The sequence below is a fragment of the Varroa jacobsoni genome, unplaced genomic scaffold, assembly GCF_002532875.2.
Source record: "Varroa jacobsoni isolate VJ856 unplaced genomic scaffold, vjacob_1.0 scaffold_1365, whole genome shotgun sequence".
Taxonomy (NCBI): Eukaryota; Metazoa; Arthropoda; class Arachnida; order Mesostigmata; family Varroidae; genus Varroa; species Varroa jacobsoni.
The window spans coordinates 144,871-163,917 of NW_019214267.1; the positions used below are offsets into that span (position 1 = coordinate 144,871).

The following is a 19,047-nucleotide window of genomic DNA, read 5'->3' on the forward strand; positions in this document are numbered from 1 at the left end:
GGTATGCGGAAAAGAACCGTTGCACGATAGAACGGCCGGCGGTCTACGCGAACAATAATAATAACAACAACAACAACAACAACAACACTTTGTTAACGCTGCGGCAGAAGCTGCTGCCGTTTTTGTTTGCGGCCTTTGATCAGCCACCATGATAACTATGAAGGACACGACGATGCAACAGTGATCATCGACAGTAAACGAAGAGCAGGGCGTATATGTACAGATGCTCATGGCAAACGAACGGAAGGCAGTCAAGTATGGCCGGCAGGCGATGGCCTTACAGGCATCGCCGCAGCGGTAGTAGTCATGACTTCGTGAGTGAGGCGCGCGATCGGGCGGACATTTAAAACCAACATCGATTACGGCAGCTACAGAAATAAGAACAACAGCGATAGTAGCACCAAATAGCGTGGTCATCTTCGTACCAAGTTTTTTTTCAGCCATCAAAATTCTAAATAGATATATGTGAATGCATGCCTAATAGCTGTTTAGTGTTACTTTGTCGTAAAATGCTTTTCACTCAAAAGTACAACGTTAAGATGCGGTCCGGTAACCTCAAACGGTTAAGGTCGGAGCTTTCTTCGTAACAGGGCTTGTTTGCGTTTATGGACGTATTTGCCATCTTGAAAGTATTAGAATGTCGCCCGCCTGCCATACGGAGCGTCATCTTCAACGAATACAGTCTCCTCGAATATGATCCAAAATCTCTAACTTCTCTACTTCAAATCCACATTATTCACAGATAATGCAGATAATTGAGTCAAGGCTTGCTTAAGAATATTTTCGAAACTTACAATTGTCTTCAAATCTCTACTAATATTGTAACAAAGCTTTATTAGTACTTTACAAGCTTTTTTTTTTGATAGGTTAATCTGTGTCCCGATAGTCCTAAACTCTTAACTGGCATCTTTCAGTATTTCTAAATAAACGATAACAACGTTTCAATGTTAGTTCAATTTAAGACATTTCACAGTCTCGAAGTTTTTCTGCTTCACACTTAACAGAACACTCACGTAACAATGGTGTTTTGTCATGCGTTCTTCCAGATACCATTCTTGTGTTAGGCGCAAGTCGAGTGCCGATGTCGTTGGATCGCGGCCGGGCTACAGTCTCTCTTGACGTTGAAATCCCACCTCCAGCTGGAAAGGACTCCGAAGTAGTAATACAGCTTTTAGAGACTAGGGGCTGCCTCGCACACCCTTCCACGAAAAGGATCATACCAAAGGAGAAACTCAGGAGTGCTCTGGTGTTCGAACACACTCGCTACACCGTTCAGGAGCCAAAAGATGGCAAGGTAAGTTTGAACTTGAAAAAGCTGTTTATCAATAAACAATTATTTTTCAGTTACAATATTACGGCAATTGGCGGATAGTACCTTTAGGATTTTTGTTTTCATAACAGCGTCAGAGACCCAGCTTGAAGGGGACGACGCTTCTCAATATAATCCGCATCAAAATTGTATGTTATCTATAATAATCAGCGTTCGATCCCTGGAACAATTAAACTTGAGGGTCAGTTTTATGTCGTATACGACGCTACGCAATATAAACAAATCAGTCGAACGCGCTAGTCCGGCAAAAAAAAAAATAGATCACTGTATTGTAAAATCGAGCGTGAAATAGATTGATTTTTAGAAACGTTTTGTATGTTCTATTCGTTTTGTATAGTTGTCGTCATAGAGTTTGGATCTATAACTGCTAATAGAAATACTCATACGCCTACACGTATTTAAATGTGCCAAATAAATAAACGTCCAACGTAGACCGAACCTGCTAATGTTAAGTACGGTCGAGTGGAGCTGATTTACATAATGGACGCGTATAGAACCAATAGGGGAACGCTGCATCATCATGTAATGAATTAAGATTTGTCAAAATACGCCGTAGTATTTTTACGGATCGCGTATGTCGAACATAACAAGCGTCAGTTATACAGGAGGTGCCGTTAAAGTTATCCTATATAGTCGAAAGCGATCCGATAAAATAGCTGAAAATAGTAAGTACGGTATCGTTTCTCGTGACGAAACGTTCATTTTATAATATGGAGTGGATATTCCTTGAAACGTTGCTTAATTTCAGTGCGTTAATAATGTAAGCTGCCTTTAATAAATGTTTGTTTCTTCTCCGCGGGGGCCTCGTGTTTATTAATTCGAAAAGTTCGATTCTGACGAGACGGCAGAAGCGACGGCCGATCGCTTAAAGCTTCGAGAGCTGCTATTCAATTTGGTATAGCCGCAGCCTCCAGACGGTTTAGCAGAGGGTAACTCCGTCCTCTGGAAGCAGCAATGAAGGCACAAACGTAATCCATAAAATTGGAATAACAATAGATGTCTTGTGAATCCTTCCAACTGAAAAGAAATTAAATTATCTATTCAAACGCAACAAGGCTTAGTGAAGCCACGTATTATTTACTTCAAATAATTACAACCACAAACAATCCGTATAAATATTAATAGAACAATTTTAATACTTCTAACTTTTAAGTAGCACAGATGCCACTCACGGAAAACGTATCGTAGAATTGTCTCGTTTGACCTCACTAAACCCAACTGATGCGTGTCTCTGTATATCAATATCGAAAATGCTGCATGTAGACTATAAATAAACTCGCTTCTGGACCGTCGTTACTACTGTCAGCAGGACACATAAATGGCGCCGCGCAGGACGTATTTGGCTCATTGTCACCAGTGAATGACGATATGTAGAGGCTACCTAGACATAGACATAGACACCTAGAAGGTGAAAACCTTGTGAGGACCTAAAAGCATATTGAGTACTGCTGTGTTTACCTCGTCGTCATTATAGTGGTGTTCGAAAGGGTATCAAGCCATGTTTAACAGCAATACCGAACATAAAGCTCTTAAGCCTTAAAACGGACCATTCAGGTACATTGTTCACACAAGGGGGCGTCGTAGTTCAAGCGCTTTTTATTCCTCATCTGTGGCAGATTAATCGTACAGCATACTTTACACGTAGATCTGAGGGCGGACGTTTTTGCCTTCCGTTTCCGAGTTGATTTGGCATTTGATGATTTCCTAGTTCCGAATGGAAAGACCTCGATAATGATTGCAAAGATAAGAACAATCAACGATCTGTTCGCTTCTAGCTTTCGACGGCCACAGTATCGTTGTGACAGTTCCTACCAATAGTAACATAAGAGTCATCAAATACACCGTGTCAAATGTAATATTGCTTGTTTGGGACTGGATAGTTTCTTTAAAGGAAAAAAGTGTTCAACTTAATTTTTAGGGGTCTTTAATACGTGCCTGCCCAATGATGAATCACAGTAACGTTCTCCATGGAACTGGACAATGTTTGATCTTTCAGTCTCTTCAATAACATCAGGTATCACATAATCGGCATAATTAGACCTAACGATTGCCTGCGCGGTTCACGGTATCATCATTTTATTGTCGAGCTAAAATTTGGAAGGACTCGAACTCTATACGTGAAGGCTACGATGACGCGGCTCGTATGATTTTAGATTGGATAAATTTATCGGCTAGGGGTGTTTTGTTCATCTTTACAGGTTATTGCATAACTACGGATCGCTATTTGCCCCACTAGACGCATACGAAGGTAAAATGTAGAGAAAAAAAAAAGTTTTTTTTTTAGCTGACGCACGCCGTACATTTGTGCAAGTAATATATCTACTCTGATCATTTGGTGTAGTAGTCGCTCTCAAAATGACTAGAATTAACGAGCCATTGGTTGATTTATCAGAAACGCAGTAGAACAATCTGCGTATTTCGATTTAAACGTATAGTTGTATACAGACAAACACATTAGCATAGATGCGTTTGGCCAAGATAAGTTTATTTTATCAGCGTTTATCGTAATCGTCTGTATAATCAAAACAAGCAGAACTAACCCCCATGATGTTTATCATGTCACACGAACATATATGGCTCTGTAGATGCTTTATGAGGTCAGTTTGTCGATTATCATTTTACCAAAGTCTAGATATAATTTCTAGCTAACTAAAACCACACCACCGATCCTAACTGTGGCACTTGATAACACGTACTAAGCCGTTTTGAAGCATAAATTAAACATACACAAAAGGAAATTCACAAGTCTTTTGTCTGTATAATTAGCTAAGTTTCACGTGAAGAAGTTACTTGATTGTAAACTTTCATTGGAACCACTACATCGCCTACACTGCTATGTGTCATAGGTAATTACTCTTAAGGAACGCCGTTGACTATGAGCGTCGCAATACGAAACGTCCGTAATAAAAAAAAAAAAAAAAAAAAACTAAGAATTACTTTAAACCAGCATGTGAAAAAAACGTTTGTAGCAGCCACATGGGGCAATTGTATGTTCTGAGATGAGAAACCTAACAAGTTCGAGCCATGCGGACGAACCGATAGCGGCTGCTAAAGGGCACGCTTCAAGTTGATACTGTATTTAGTGAGCTAGTATGGTATAAGGCGCTTACTTTTCGAAAATCGTCCTATAGTAGATGTAGCACAACTTAATTTCCTGTACATTGTATATCTGTGGTAGGATATGAGAAAACACTATTATTATTATTTATTATGTTCAGTTATTAGACATGGCGTCGATGTCATAGCAGCTCATCACATTAGATATGAATTGTTAGTTTTTTTGTGCAATCACCTTCGTGATAGTCTAACGCTAATGACAAAAAAAAATAAAATAAAACTTGTCAAGGCGGAGGTACCCTTCTTCTGCGTGTGCACTCCCACTCCTTTATTTCCTCTTGCTAAAGATGCGCAGCTGGCGAGCTAGAAAACGGGTATGAGATTCGCTCGAAGAGGAGGTAAGGTTATGTTAGCGGAAAGGCTGTTCATAGTCTCTACTGCCCATCCCTGTCGGTCCGTCTGTCCGTTCGTTTGTGTGCGCACGTGTGTCTGCGTCAAGCTTATATTGGCTCCCCCACCTCATACCCCCTTCTCTATCAGGAAAACTCGTGTCCAGATCCTGCCCATTTGCCACGGGCAGTACAGCTTCTTAAGTGACCCTTCCTGAACACTCAGCATAAGAATAATATAAGACGTAATGATAGCTCTTAAAGGAAAGGTAACTTGGGTGGGACGGGCAACGTGCTGGGACGGCTTAAAGGTGGGTCCGCGATCTCTCATTGGAAAACAAACTCACCGAGAAAAACAGCAAGAAATCGGCCAGGAAAGAAGAGCAGCACAAGGGCGGGAGACTTATTTCTTTGAACAGAAGAACCAGATGGTAATGGGCCCTTGCTGACCATCTTCTTTTTCTTATCTCCTTAGTGTTTTTATTTGACAGCTCTCTTTAGATGTGCGTCATACAGGTAGTTTTTCCGACTTAAGTATTCATTCATTTATCTCGAAATTTTGCTTTTCTTACAATTGGGCCAACAAACAATTTGTCGGCGTATCCCTTCACACAAGAGACACACCCGAATATCTGCGTTTAACGACTCGTAATTGTTTATAGCTACCAAGTCACTGGCATCAGTTAATGCCACAGGGTTTACGGTTTATCATGTCATTTCATAGGGACGTTCCACTACAAAGGATAATTATGTACTACGAATTCATTGTTTCCTTCGTTAACCGATTATTCGGATCTCGCCCGGTTAACGCTGTGGTCTGACCCTTGGTAAGGGAATGCGGGCAGCCAGTTTATAGGCAGCTTTTACTGATGGCAGTAGACTTTTGCAATTTTGCATCGCTTTTACAGAGGGTCTACGTCAACTCTTTTCGAAACAGGAAACTGGTGATATTCGTTATACGCCTTATACAGTTACCTGACTGCAGCTAGAGTATAAAGCGGCTATTTTCAGTGGACGCCAAGGTCGGTTCTTCAATGCAACACGTATATAGAGCTCTTAAGGTCATATATCCAAATCGCCGTTGCCAGGTTCTGACAGACTGAAGCTAACATCCTTTGGCTTCTCATTTAAAAAGGGTATGCGCTATATATACATATATTTCGAGTCGCTATATATAAAGTCGAGGGTAGAGGATCCCCAGTGACTCTCTGCGTATTGTACGCCATATTCAAGCTATCGTATGCCTGTTTCATCTCGAATATGTTTGTGGAGGTAAACAGAAATGCTGTTTGGCCTGATAAGCAGGCCAAATGTACATCATTCGGAGCACTTGGCCTTAAAAAACTTTGCTTTGTATTCTATAGATTCGAGAAAAGGAACGTTAAAGAAGCGAGCGAATCGAAACGAGAAAAAGAGCTATTATCTCCTGTTTCTCTTGCGCCCCCCGTGCTCACATGTAAACATATATATGTATATATGGTTGAAGCTCAATCTATGCTTCCAAAATTTCTATTCGGCCAAAAGGCGAAGGAAATGGAAAATGTTATAGGGGATTTGACTCGATCTCGGTTTATAGGTACGCTGTTAATATAAACATTTGGACAATTAACTTGGATATTCGTGAAGCTATGCTTTGTCATTAAACGTGAAATTCGTCATATATACAATTACGGAGCGGGCATGTGGTATTTTCTACTTTAGAGAGTTAGGCTGATTCGAACTGTTGAGCTGATATCTTTGCCCAGACCGATTTCTCAAAACTTTGTGAACGTACACCCTTCAAATCACTACAACGCGTAATCAATATAATTATGGTTCTCTATGTTTTTATATGCTGCTCGTACGATACCGGATAATATATGACAACAGTCGTTGTTGTTGTTATTATTAAACCTTTCATAACAGTGTTTATATGCTTGTGTGTTATAGACGGGTTAATTGTGTATTTTTATTAACCCACTGATATACTTTATCTTATATTATTATACTGACAAAAGTATAATAAACGTCGGTATGTTGTAGGTATAAAAAGCATTGGTTTGTTCAGTTAAAATCAATCTGGACTGGTGGCAGCACGCGAATATTTTTGCATAATATAATTTGTAAGCAGTATTTGTATATATCTACATTTTTTTCATGTGTGTTTTTTTAGATGACAGTATACCTAAAGGTCAGTCGTAACGACCGATCTTCTGAGCCGTTCAGGTTTACCGCAGTCACTTCTGGCTCTACAGGATTTCCAGGTTCAGCATCGTCAGACGCTGATTTCGAACCACTTAATCAAGGTTAGTTATTTCTACTCTAAAGCTTATTATATAAAAGTAGCTATTTGTAATACAGTTGACTCCTAACAGCTACGTTCGTCTAATCTATGCTCAATCTGCTGTACCAACTTGCATGATCAATGAAAAGCTTCAATGAACGATAATTATTATAATAAAATGGTGAACGATAATAGTATGGTAAAGCTATTATCCGTAAACTAAGTACCCAATGGATAGGCTATATGAATGATTTGTTCGTTAAAACGCAGCCTAAAGCACGATCCTATGTTGCTGAAAAATTCCCCTCTGCTGATGCGGCTCTGACACAGGTCAATATAGATTTCCTCTAATAATCTGTGATTAACAAAATTGTTAGAGAATATTGTTATTCAGTGCGAGAAACACTTGCTTTACTAGTTAGAAAAACAAAATTAATAGGACATGTCGATTGATTCCTAATCAACCTAGTGATTCAGCTTGTACAATAGGGTTTCAACAGTTCATAGCCCATTCTGACGACGTTTGAAATGGCCAGCTTCTTCTCCCGCTAAGCTTTGAACACTTTGGTCGATTCTCGCGGTATACGATTTGCGACTGTCGAAAGAGCTTTCCATGATCTTTTCGAAATAATTCCCAACAAGTTACGAAGGATTGTCTAGGACACTGATGTTTTGCAATAACAAGAAATTTAGTTATATTTTAGGTTGGAAGCAATGCGCAAGTTCTAGCTAGACAAAACTGGACACTGCGTAAGGTCGGTAAATGTTTCGACGACCAAGATGAATAATCTCGGAATAATTCGAAAAACATTAAACATTCTCCACCGAATAGCTTGCCCCTCATTGCCCTAGTTTCGGGTTGTAGGAAAACGTTTTATAAGTAGGGTTTTAAATTTTAAATGGCAGCCCAGTGTCCAGAATGCGAAGCGTTCCACTATATCATATCAAAACACTGTGTAAACTAACAAGTTTAGAGAGCATTATTGCTCTGGGGGTCACGAGTGCTATGCCCCTAATCGTTTACGTAGAATTATTTCTAACCAAAAATATCTCCGATCGTGATTGTTCTTGCTGTGTTGTATTGCACGAATGTGATATGATAGCTATTAGCCCACCTTTGGAGCACTGGCTTAAAAAGATCTGCGTGCCAGTTGTCTAACTCTGACTATGATTTATATCCATCATCTCTTTTCTTTTGTTGGAAGAATTCGAGCTGGTAGGCAGCTCACGCAGTCTCCTCATTCCGCTGAAGATTATCGGAGACGACGAACAAGAAAATGAGGAAACTTTCTACGTCCTTCTCAAGGACAGCCATTCGCGGAAGACTGTGGCAAAGGTAAAAGGTCAATCAAGTTGTTAGTACGTATATACCGAGTTAATCTCAATCCTGTTGCATTAGATCACGAACGGCTACACTGTTCTATTTACCTACGCCATTATCAATGGGAAACGATGCGCGTTAATTGACTTCTGTATGTTCGCTTAAATATATACAGAGCCATATGGTGTGCTACTGATGATACATTAGAACCCAGTAGTTTCTTATGGCTAATCTCCCATTATCCATATCGACTTACCCGCCTGCCCTTTACCAGCACCGCCAATTCTACGCTATCGCCGAAGAAGGTACAATGAGAAGTAAAGTAACAGCAGAAAAGCCCTTGATGCCGTCAACTTGGTTACCTTCGACTTCTTTTATTGCTCAGTTCCCTTCCCCGTTCGTTGGCGCTGTGCACGATCCGGGACCTTTCGTAAATACGGCTATAAGCGACGAGCAGCGGCGATAAATGCCGAGCGAAACCAGAAGACAGCGGCGAAGCTGATAACGTTCAAATGATTATAGTTTTTTTGATTGTCTCTTATCATCAGCTATATTATGACAGTATATCGTAGCATTATAAATTTCATAGGGAAGGAGGCCTTTTTTTTTATTAGTTTGGTGCTTCAAGATAACACTAATTTGTATGTATTCGAATCGATCGGAAACAAATTAGCGAGCCTCTACCATGGTCCTAGTTATACGTGACATATACATTGACAATGTATGTTTCGTATAGAAAATGCTTCAATGAGAGACGAATTAGTCTGTGCTGGATCAAGTTGGTTTGAGATGTTTAGCATCATGACGATGTGACCATGAACATGACCGAAGGTGTTTTATCTGTGGTAACTAATTGTTGACAAATTTTTAACCGTTGTACAGAGGACTATCTGAATCTCTTCCCGGGTCTATGTTAGAGCCTATAGGAAACGTTCTTAGCGTAAGGGATACCTTGTTTAGACATGCCGCTATCACCGTAGGATTCTCTCGATTAAAGATAGAGAATTATATTACTTCACGAATTTCTGTATAAAGAAACTTACGGGACTTACCTCTTTTACGTCAGCCGATCGATTGACAGCAAAGATTAGAAGCGATGGAAAAAATGGCTTATATGTCTTAACATTTAACTCTAATTCCCCTCAGACTTCGGTGACCATCATTGATGGAGAAGTATCGGCCCATTCGCCTTATCTACGATTCATCTCTGCCCCAACCATTATATCCCTTCAGAAGGAAGGTCATCAAAGTGATACTGTAGCTGGCTATCAACAGCGCCATCGGTATCACAGTCACGCAACAAAGCATTCGGTGATTCTCAATAGAGGATACCCACTGCAGTGCATAACGGTTAGTGGGGTATCGCCAGACGAAAAAGAAAAGAGTACTCAAGCCTTTTCACTAAATCACTTTAAAACTAGGAAGCCAGAATGAACGGATTGATGTGTTGGCTACTTACGTCCTATTTAATTATACCGTTCGTGCGAAAAAAGTTAATTAATTTACCGTTATGATCGTCTGCTATTTGACAAGAAGTCATTTTTTGAAAGCAAGTCCCATTTCTGCATATGATGGAGCCAAAACGAGAAAAACGCACGAAAATTGATCAGGTGTATATGCATAGTAGTCGTACATATGTTGAACTCCCCTTTTTTTCTGTATCAGGAATGCGATGAACGACACCCTCATTTCGCGCCTACGTCTTCGCTCTGTGTGGCCCTTCGAACGCAAGAGGAGACCTTGAAGTCCGGTGGAAGCACAGGCCAAACCAGCGATGGAGCTGGGCCTCTATTTTTGTTACTGTCATTTCGCTGGAAGTGGGCCCTTCACCCATCGGACCCGCTCGAACCGCTCCGCATGCCCCCAAGATTTGTTGCGAATTCTTTGCAGCCTGGTCGACTTGAAAGCTTCCTTTTGGTGCCGGGTTCTCGTTTATCCTGCTCGGTCCGTCTCCAGTTGGCTCCAAAAGAGGGTTATTTAGGCAGAAATCGCGGCGAGGAACGTGAAAGTGCCCTGTACCACATTAGCGATAAAGGGGTTTGCCCTTCCCGGGATACTTCGAAAGATGGGGATACTCATGGAAATAAGACTATGTCTGCTAGAGGGACAATGGAGCCTTATGTTTCAACACTTAGACTCGTTGGTAAGTTGGTGATAAAATATTATTTTCGGTTAACAATCTAACCTAGCAGTATTAAAACTTATTCATTGCATATTTAAACGTACAAACCCTTTGTCGGAACCCTTCGTCATTATTACAGTTGCCAGATTACAAACCTGTTATACTGATTGTTCTTGATGGTGCATCATATAAGATTTGTTGAAAAACACAGCCTTGTTCGATCTCACTTGATTTTGTGTATGAAGTAGAGAATGCCTTCAAATGTTCTCTCTTTTTCAATAGAACGATCATCTGCGCCTCGTTTCGAGCTTTCGGTTTCAATTGCACACCAAGATGGACTTCTGCCGTTGATCTCTACGTTTCCTATTCTTAAAGAGGATTACACGTTTTCGGCACCTCAAATTGCCACTCTAACACGACATCCATGTTCAAATTTCATCAATATTAGGTGCGTGCTTTTTTGTCTTCAATAATTTGGACTTAATAGATGCGTTTTTTTAAAAAGGTTCTTAATAAATAAATAACTACATTGTTCTGCGAATTAATCCAATATGCATTTTTGCGATGCAAAGGCTCAGATCTCCGCATCCTTAGGTACAAGGTTGGATCCTGTTGACTTGTGCCTAGTTGTACGATCTAGGCGAACCGAGACACCTTGTCCCATCCCGTTAGTTAATAAACTCGTAATGACAGTGCTGAGGATTGTTATCAAACTTCTACTTTTTTTTTTTTTTATATACCTATTTCAGTGCTTTACATTCTACACTTTCGTTAACGTCGTGTACTTGGCTGTTTCGGCGCGAATTTTCTTTGGAGGAACTTAACTTGAAATGCGGTGCTACCGTGGACATACACTCAGGTGGAGTAGCGGAGCTTACAGCTGCAGAAGCAGACAATGATCACGCAAGTTCCCTCAGCAACGAGGAAATGCAGGCATTAGAGAGCTCAACTTTTATGCTATCCTTACCGCTGCATGTCGCGTACCTCCAACGTACTCCATGCCCGTCCAACATGGCCACAAACAGTCAACTCCGCTGGAATCATGTCTCACTTTCGAACGTGCTACAACTCAGTTTTTTGTATAACAAGCCAACGTTTACAACTAATGCGGCTGATCCAAGCCAACTTACCACTAGCGATCTTCATGATGGAGGTGAGTGTCAAACTGAGACCGGGAATTTTAGGCTAATTATAGGTGTTATTTTTGCTACTGTTAGACATATTAGTTTAAACATGGCGATCAAGCGAAATGTCTGCATTTGTAAAACCGTCCCATATTTTTCGTAACGTTCATTTATTAAAGTATCATTTAGTCCCTGGGATATATCGTCACACGTATATTTTTCAAACGAATTATTGGCGGAGAAGCTTCGTGCGAGGATGTTTGTGTATCCTAATGATTTCTCACTTTGGCAGGACGAAGGACATATCATTATTGTTTTTGTACGTCTCTGTGGACTGCAATCTCAAAGCAGTCTAGCGTGCGACGTGTGTCATAAACAATGATGAACCTAAGTTAGGACGACATGAGCTATTGACACATAGTCGTATCACACTTCCGTCTAACCCTTTCGTCAAGCGACCAAATGTCTGACGGCAGCGTGCTGACGATGACCGGTGCGTCGATGCTGTTACACAGAGTACTTATAGCGTAAAGGGCCTATGGTATTGACAGCCGCCGCACGTCCATCTATCCAGTGTCTACTCATCATCAACTCTATAACTCTGCCGCTCCACTCGGCGCAGTAGACACGTGATGATCTGTGGGTTTTCAGTCAGCTTGATGGAATCTATTATACGGGGCCGTCATATCATCACAGCTCCGTCAACATTAGTCCTCTCTGTTATCGACACCAGCAACGCACAGAGCAGGATCAGATAACAAAGAACAACAGTGTCAGCGACGATGACGATAACTACAACGCAACAATAACAACAACCATAATAAAACAACGACCTCAGAAGAGTTCGGTGGAGATTTATTGAATCACTGCTCCCTTATTTTCCTTCATCGTATAGCACTGGAAACTTCCATGTAACCAATACGTTATCGGCATTTTAGGCAACGTGCAATAGTTGTTACAACTGCACTAGCCGAGTAGCCTGTAAACCTAGCTATGCTGATCCACATGTGAGCCTTGGATCACTCCTATCTTCAACGGTCCGAATGTCTGATTAGACGCCCAGCTAGTGACTGGCTGGTGGTTTGTCTCTGTCGAGCGACGATAGTGTCATCCCTATGACCTGTAACATTTGTTGCTGGCTGTATTAAGCAGCGGGGCAGGCGTGGTAACTGAGAATACTTCCTTGTTGAGGTGTTGTGCCCCATGTCGTAACTATCTATCGAGCTACATAAATTATTATGCTTGTCCCTGTTGTCAGCCCAGGATCGGGCTTGACGATATCTGGAATTAGCCACCGTCACGGCATCGCTGACTACTCGGCGGGCACCACACGACGCGGGACGATAACACTTATGGTCTAGTCGTTGAAAATGGCTGACAAAAGCAAGAAGCAAAGCGAACCAATGAACGGTGTGTACTGGTGGAATTGTGCTGTTATTACTGCCGATCCATGGCGGCCGGTCGGTCAATCAGGGTGCGCGAACGACAAAGATGCGGGGGGTGAGGGGTAGACTAAAGAACTGAGACTGTTGTTGTGCCAGTTCACACGTCTTTCTAATATCCATGCTTTTTTTGTGGCTATACCGTATCGCAGTGATCTGTTGTCACCTTTCGATTGTTGGGATCTTTTGTGAGGCGGAAACATAGAAAACAGGAACAAATTATATGAAGGAGAACGTTCAAAGAAATTAAGTATTATTTAGTGCCATAAAAAATTCAACTGTGTATTCCGCAAAAAGAAAAACATAACTGAGATATAGGTACAAATGTATAAGCGATACGTAGAATTACATTCGCAGAATCCGTATTAACTATGCCCTTTCTATTTGGGTGTTTGGGGTTATGCGTTGACAAGCTTGCTTATGGTATTCTAATTGTACTACTAGTGCAGGCAAATAGGCCAAAAAGGGACGCTGAAATAGACTAACGTTCTTTAATACGTTGAGCAAATCGTCATGGAACAAGCTTGTCCCCTGTGGATAGCTGCAACTTTCCGTTGCTCTCCGATATCTCATGGCTCCGATCCGCGGCGAGTATTCGTTTGTTAATCGGTGATTCTCCTCCGAACAGAGTCCTTGTCTCTATTTCCTGTCGTCACTGCCCGTATCTAGCGACACACAAAAAAAAAATAGATTCCAGAATGTCTAAGTGCGTATCGTACAAACTAAACAATGCGGCAGCTTGCCACTTGGTACAAGCTTTTCAACGAAAATTTACTTCGGCAAAATAAAAACGACGGGAACACATAAATGATCAGTCCTTCCGAATGCAACAAATTACTAAGCAAAAACAATAACCCAACGAGTACAAACATTTTTATTGAATCTGTTGATTCCATACGTTCGGTCGGGTCTAAAATGGGCAGTCAAACATTCTGCGTTGAAGAAACCCTGTTCTCTGCACATATCACCATGTTGCTCTTGAAAGTGACTCATAATATTTTAGTATGAAGAATAACACTCTAGATGACAGACGCGATCAGCTTCATTTGGTTGCCCCAGAGAGATACCCGTAATCTGCCCGTAGCCGCCTCCTTACGTTGGCGGCTACGGGCAGATTACGATAGAGATGAACTATCAGTAATTGTCCAATAGGCTGTAATTTGGTCGTAATCTTTTGGATGCCAGCTAACGGCTTGTATTTCACTCTTCACCCGTTGAGCGAATAGAGACTAGCACAATCGAGGTCAAAGGGCACGTATCCTCCTATTGTATTCTATGATGGTTCCTTTTTTCTTATACAGCCGTCTAGAACAGGCGCACATATAGCAGACAGTAACAATGATTAGTCTCTCTGTTCGACTAACGTACAATAGATTCGGGTACGAGTTACCCCTGCCAACAAGCTAGAGCTATGCTAGCACCTGAACAACTAAAACTAAATAAATAGGTTTTATTAAGACAAGCTAAGCTAAATAAAACGGATATACAGTAAATAAGTGATTTAGAAAAAAAAGAAACCACTAGCAGCGTATCAATGGACTGGTAGGCTATGCCTACGATTGCCAATAGCAAGCCTGCTAATAGTTGCTTTAATAACTTGTAGATAATTAGAAAATAAAAAGTGTACCGCAACAGAACATAGTGCATCTTCGTTTCGTCGATTCTATGAGTAAGCTGTATCTAAGCCTCAACTGTGAAAGTTTCTCGATTGATGGAGCCATTTATATTGACTAATAAGGCATCTACTTTCGATAAAATCCTATAACAGGTACACCTTATGCTGTTTAGGCAGGGTTCTTTTTTTCGTCATCTAGAACCTGATTTATTTAACCCAGCCGATTATTTCGAATGTTGTATATATTTCGTGCATGCCCATGGATGAGTTGTTATGGCTAATCTGCCTGACTTTTAATCCAGTATCAAACATACCTAGCGCTTTACTGCCACCAATAGGAATTTTGGTCTGTTACAGCAAGCGTCGAGGTGGATGAGGTACGTCTGTCGGCTGACGGAATCCTTAAAGTTCGATTCCACTCAAATCATTTCCTGCGTACGAGAGGCCGACTTGTTCTGCACAGAAAAAAGGGTGGGTACGAAATGTGTCAATCAATCAGGTTAAGTGGTTAGACCCGGCCATATGTATTGCTCCCGGAGCTTATGTAAGCGCATACCGTGTAGAACAAGAATCTAGGCCTAACGTTTCTGTAATTACGTATGCTGTCGCATATAGCTCAGCTGGGATTATGAAAGAGACAGATAGAGATTTCTTCGACTTCTACTTACTCTATAATAGATTTTGTAAAGGATTAAGCAGTCGCTATTTTCAACTAGTCCAAAGTATGGCCATCAAAACTCCAGAAGTTCCTTTAATAATTTATGCCCAGTTGATTACAATGGCTAAATAAGACAAAGACTTCTATTTAGAAGAACGAACCTAACAACGGTGTACCCAAAAGGCGTTATGCGTGGAAGCGTTTATAGAACAGATTCGTTTAGTTAAAGGACTTCAACGTGCTGCATCAGAGAAAATAACCGGTAAACACATTAACACGACATATTGCTACTTTTCAGCACCTTTTCATTGTCGATACGATTTAAGACCGTAGAAATAAAAGGGAGCAATTGTATGCTTCGGCAAAGATGAATTTATTAAGGCACAAACACAGGGAAATCGGTACATGTCGTACCGCTGTTAATTCGCTTTATTTTGTCTCAGATCTATGGAACGCAAGTACTGTGTGGGCAACATCAGGATCCGACAAAATCCTATTCCGAATTCAACTGGAGCGTACGCTATCGGATAGCAAAATGGAATGGATACTCTATTCACAACAACCAGTAAGTTACCTGAAGTCTAACGAGCAGAATCCGGCAAAGTTCATGTTTCCGTTTCGAGGTTGAAGCGGGGAGCGTTTGTACCAAACAATCGACACTGCTACATATAGCTTCTAGGATTTTCTTCCACCAAATATCTGAGCATTACGTTTTTCATTTGTCAAGATGAAGACACGTTGCTGACACAAATAACCCAGGCTCCTATTTCGCGGTTAGAAAATTATTCTAATATATTTATCAACTTAGACAAGGAGAAAAACGATAATTAATAAACATTTGCATCTGCTTGGTTTACTTAGTGGTCTCCAGCAAGTTTTCATATTGTTCTACCTGGCAAGTGTTTACGTGAAATAAAATCTGAGAATGCAATAATTCCTAACAACTTTGCTCTCTATTTATAATTAATTAATTATTAAAATGATAACTATAATAAATGGTAAAGTTCGTAAATGAATACACAAATCATTTACTTTAGGTGATCCGCTTTTCGGGGAATGTAAGCGTCCTTATGTATCCGTGCCTCCTGAGCTCCGACGATTCGGACGAAACCGCCGAGGAATGCCAGCTTGCAACTGAGAGTCGATATCTGGAATTTCTGATTCCGGTAGGGGCCTTATGTCACGGCTTCTCACAGTTTTGTGCGACGCCTATCATAGAAAATAGCGGTTCTACAACAAAAGAGTGCATTCGATCCCCTTCGGGACAATGCAATATATTGGTTTTTGCTTATTTATATAGAAACTTAATTCCGACTTATATTTTGCTATCAGATATAGTTGATCGAAGACCGCAAAGACATCTCTTCTTTAATGTTGAATTTTAATTATCAATATTATTTTGCACAACTATCTTGTAGCGCATAGAAAGACATCTAAACGTGTATCCTATTTTGAGGTAAGCTAGTAGAAAGTAGGAATAAGCCCAGAATATGGAGCGGGTATACTTGCATATTAGATTAATTTATCTCAAGTCGGACTGGTGAGTGAGGCTAAATATACAAGCACGTTTGCTCTCGTAATATTGATCACGAGTAGGTTCGAAACGTACGTGCACACAGACAGGACGGGATGGGTTCGTCGTATTTGTTAATAATGTAGAGCACGTGATGATGTCCGTGAACGGCAAGTTTTCTGTTCGATGGACTTGCTCTCTCCTACGTTTAGGAATCCGGAGTCAATTTTAGGGTTTTTCTTTCCCAGTAGTGAATACTCCGTTCACGACCGAAATGTCTTTTAGCTTTTCTATCAATTAGAAGAGTCAGGCAAAAGTTCTAGTTCTGTTCTAAGTTGAGCGATAGAAGCCCAGTCCTTACAGGTGGTAGGTGCTTTTAAGGGATTTAAAGGCTCGATGCCTGGCTGACTTAGGTTCCTTCAGAAGCTCTACACAGCGTAGCCTTCCATCAGGGCAACTTTTAAGTCAAAAAGACGCAAGGCAGCTAAGATGTCACCACAACGAAGAGCGCCCTTCTGGCATTTTTTAACATGTCGACATTAGCCATCAAGTAATTAGGAGCTGACCCTCGTACGGAAATTTGTTCGTGAGGGTGAGCGAGAAACTGGCATGCCTTAAAACCTTCCTGGATGCCTTAGTCCTCCTCGCCTAAACATCATTGCTATTGTTTTCGCTTCATTAACGGACAATCCGAGTTCGGTAGAGGTCACATGCAATTTAGCCATGGCTTACTACATTTGGGACTGATTACAACCATAAATTACTAAATGATCTGCGTAAAAGGTAACCTTAATTAATCTCTGTCTGTTCCTAATCATGGAAAACAAGTCCTTTAACAAGACTGGCAATAGTAACGGATTGACGTTATCCTCCCGAGCTACTCTAGTAGCATAAGAGAAATAGGGCAGCTCCATTGTTGGGCGTCATCCTAGTCTCCCGTAGTATTGCTACTGCAGATTTAAAATGTTTGGTGGCATCTTTACTTCTACCAGTGCTTCTAACGCAGTATTATTTAGCCTCTCAGACTAAGCTGAAGACTGCATGGAAATCTACAAGCCCTACAAAAACTGGCCGCGAGGGGCATGCCAGAGCCCTTGATATCGTCCATCAAGCTTAATCAAGCCATTATAGTAGAACGGTTCTGTCTGAAACCATGTTGTTCTCCTTAAATTACTATTGTGCTCTTTTGAATATGACCAAGGTTCTTCGAATAAGGGGATGTCAATAGTCTATAGCAGGTATTTTTTTTGGCTATGTACTATCAAAAAGTCGGCTGGTCAGGATCGCCAGTACCCTTGCTTCTTGAGAAGCTTGCTCCCTCTGCTTTCTCTGAGGGCATTGTTTGAAATGCTTAGATAATGTGTGGTGTCAAGAGCTTTTTTTGCTCGTAATTGTGATTTTGTTCGAGGCGGTGGTGATCAGGGGAGATTTTTCCGGGATAGTATGATTTACTCCAAAGCTATTTGCGAAGAGATGTATTAAGATTGATAAGTCTACCAAATCAAGTAAGCTAACGATGCATAACCAAAGACCCATTTCTAGGGAGGGCGTTCTAAAACAAGAGTTTTCTATAACCTGAGCTAACTTCGTGTGTCTGAAGTGTAGATTTTTTGACAAGTTATCCTAAGGTAGTCCGAAAGAAATTTTGTCGCCGGATGCGTATTAGCCAGGGCTTTAGCTATTAGGCGTAGTGTTCGATGTAAATGCGCTTGAACAGCGGAATTATTTCATGCACCCGCGTGAAGAGTGCCTCTGGATTAAGACGTCGCGAGAGCAGTTGTCTTTTTGCATCGAAGGAGCTAGAGATTCCTAGAAAACGTGAAGCACTGATATGTACGCTCCTTTCTTAAACGAGTGTCACCGCGGAACTTTATCCTGTTGGGTCCCATGGCTCTAGCCCGTAAATGTCGGGAAAGCGCTTGGACTGGCGATATAGCAACTTTGTGAGGCGGTCATGCTACCAAATGATGGTTGGTCTAATCGGAGTTTAGAACGTCGCAAATGATCGCTAGAACCGCAGGCGGGACCCTTCGCAAACCGTAAAGGAGCTTCTTGGTCGCAGTGAGGATCAGCTCTGCTTCCGGCAGAAGAACAGTAGTCTGTCTATATATATATATATATATATATATATATATATATATATATATATATATATATATATGCTCTAGTTCTCATCAGAAATAGAGCATCGATATTATTATATACCGGGCAAG

The 19,047-nt window shown here is 41.0% G+C and overlaps 1 protein-coding gene across 1 annotated transcript in view; it reads left to right on the forward strand.

Moving 5' to 3' along the window:
- The window catches only part of LOC111269222 (uncharacterized), an 82,831-nt gene that overhangs the window by 56,017 nt on the left and 7,767 nt on the right, over nt 1-19,047 (forward strand). The window contains exons 4-13 of the mRNA XM_022848662.2: nt 1,047-1,294; nt 6,929-7,061; nt 8,245-8,375; nt 9,507-9,710; nt 10,026-10,503; nt 10,765-10,930; nt 11,232-11,635; nt 15,021-15,134; nt 15,765-15,886; nt 16,359-16,487. Of these exons, the coding sequence (XP_022704397.1) occupies nt 1,047-1,294; nt 6,929-7,061; nt 8,245-8,375; nt 9,507-9,710; nt 10,026-10,503; nt 10,765-10,930; nt 11,232-11,635; nt 15,021-15,134; nt 15,765-15,886; nt 16,359-16,487 (2,129 nt within the window). The remainder of the gene's footprint in view (nt 1-1,046; nt 1,295-6,928; nt 7,062-8,244; nt 8,376-9,506; nt 9,711-10,025; nt 10,504-10,764; nt 10,931-11,231; nt 11,636-15,020; nt 15,135-15,764; nt 15,887-16,358; nt 16,488-19,047) is intronic.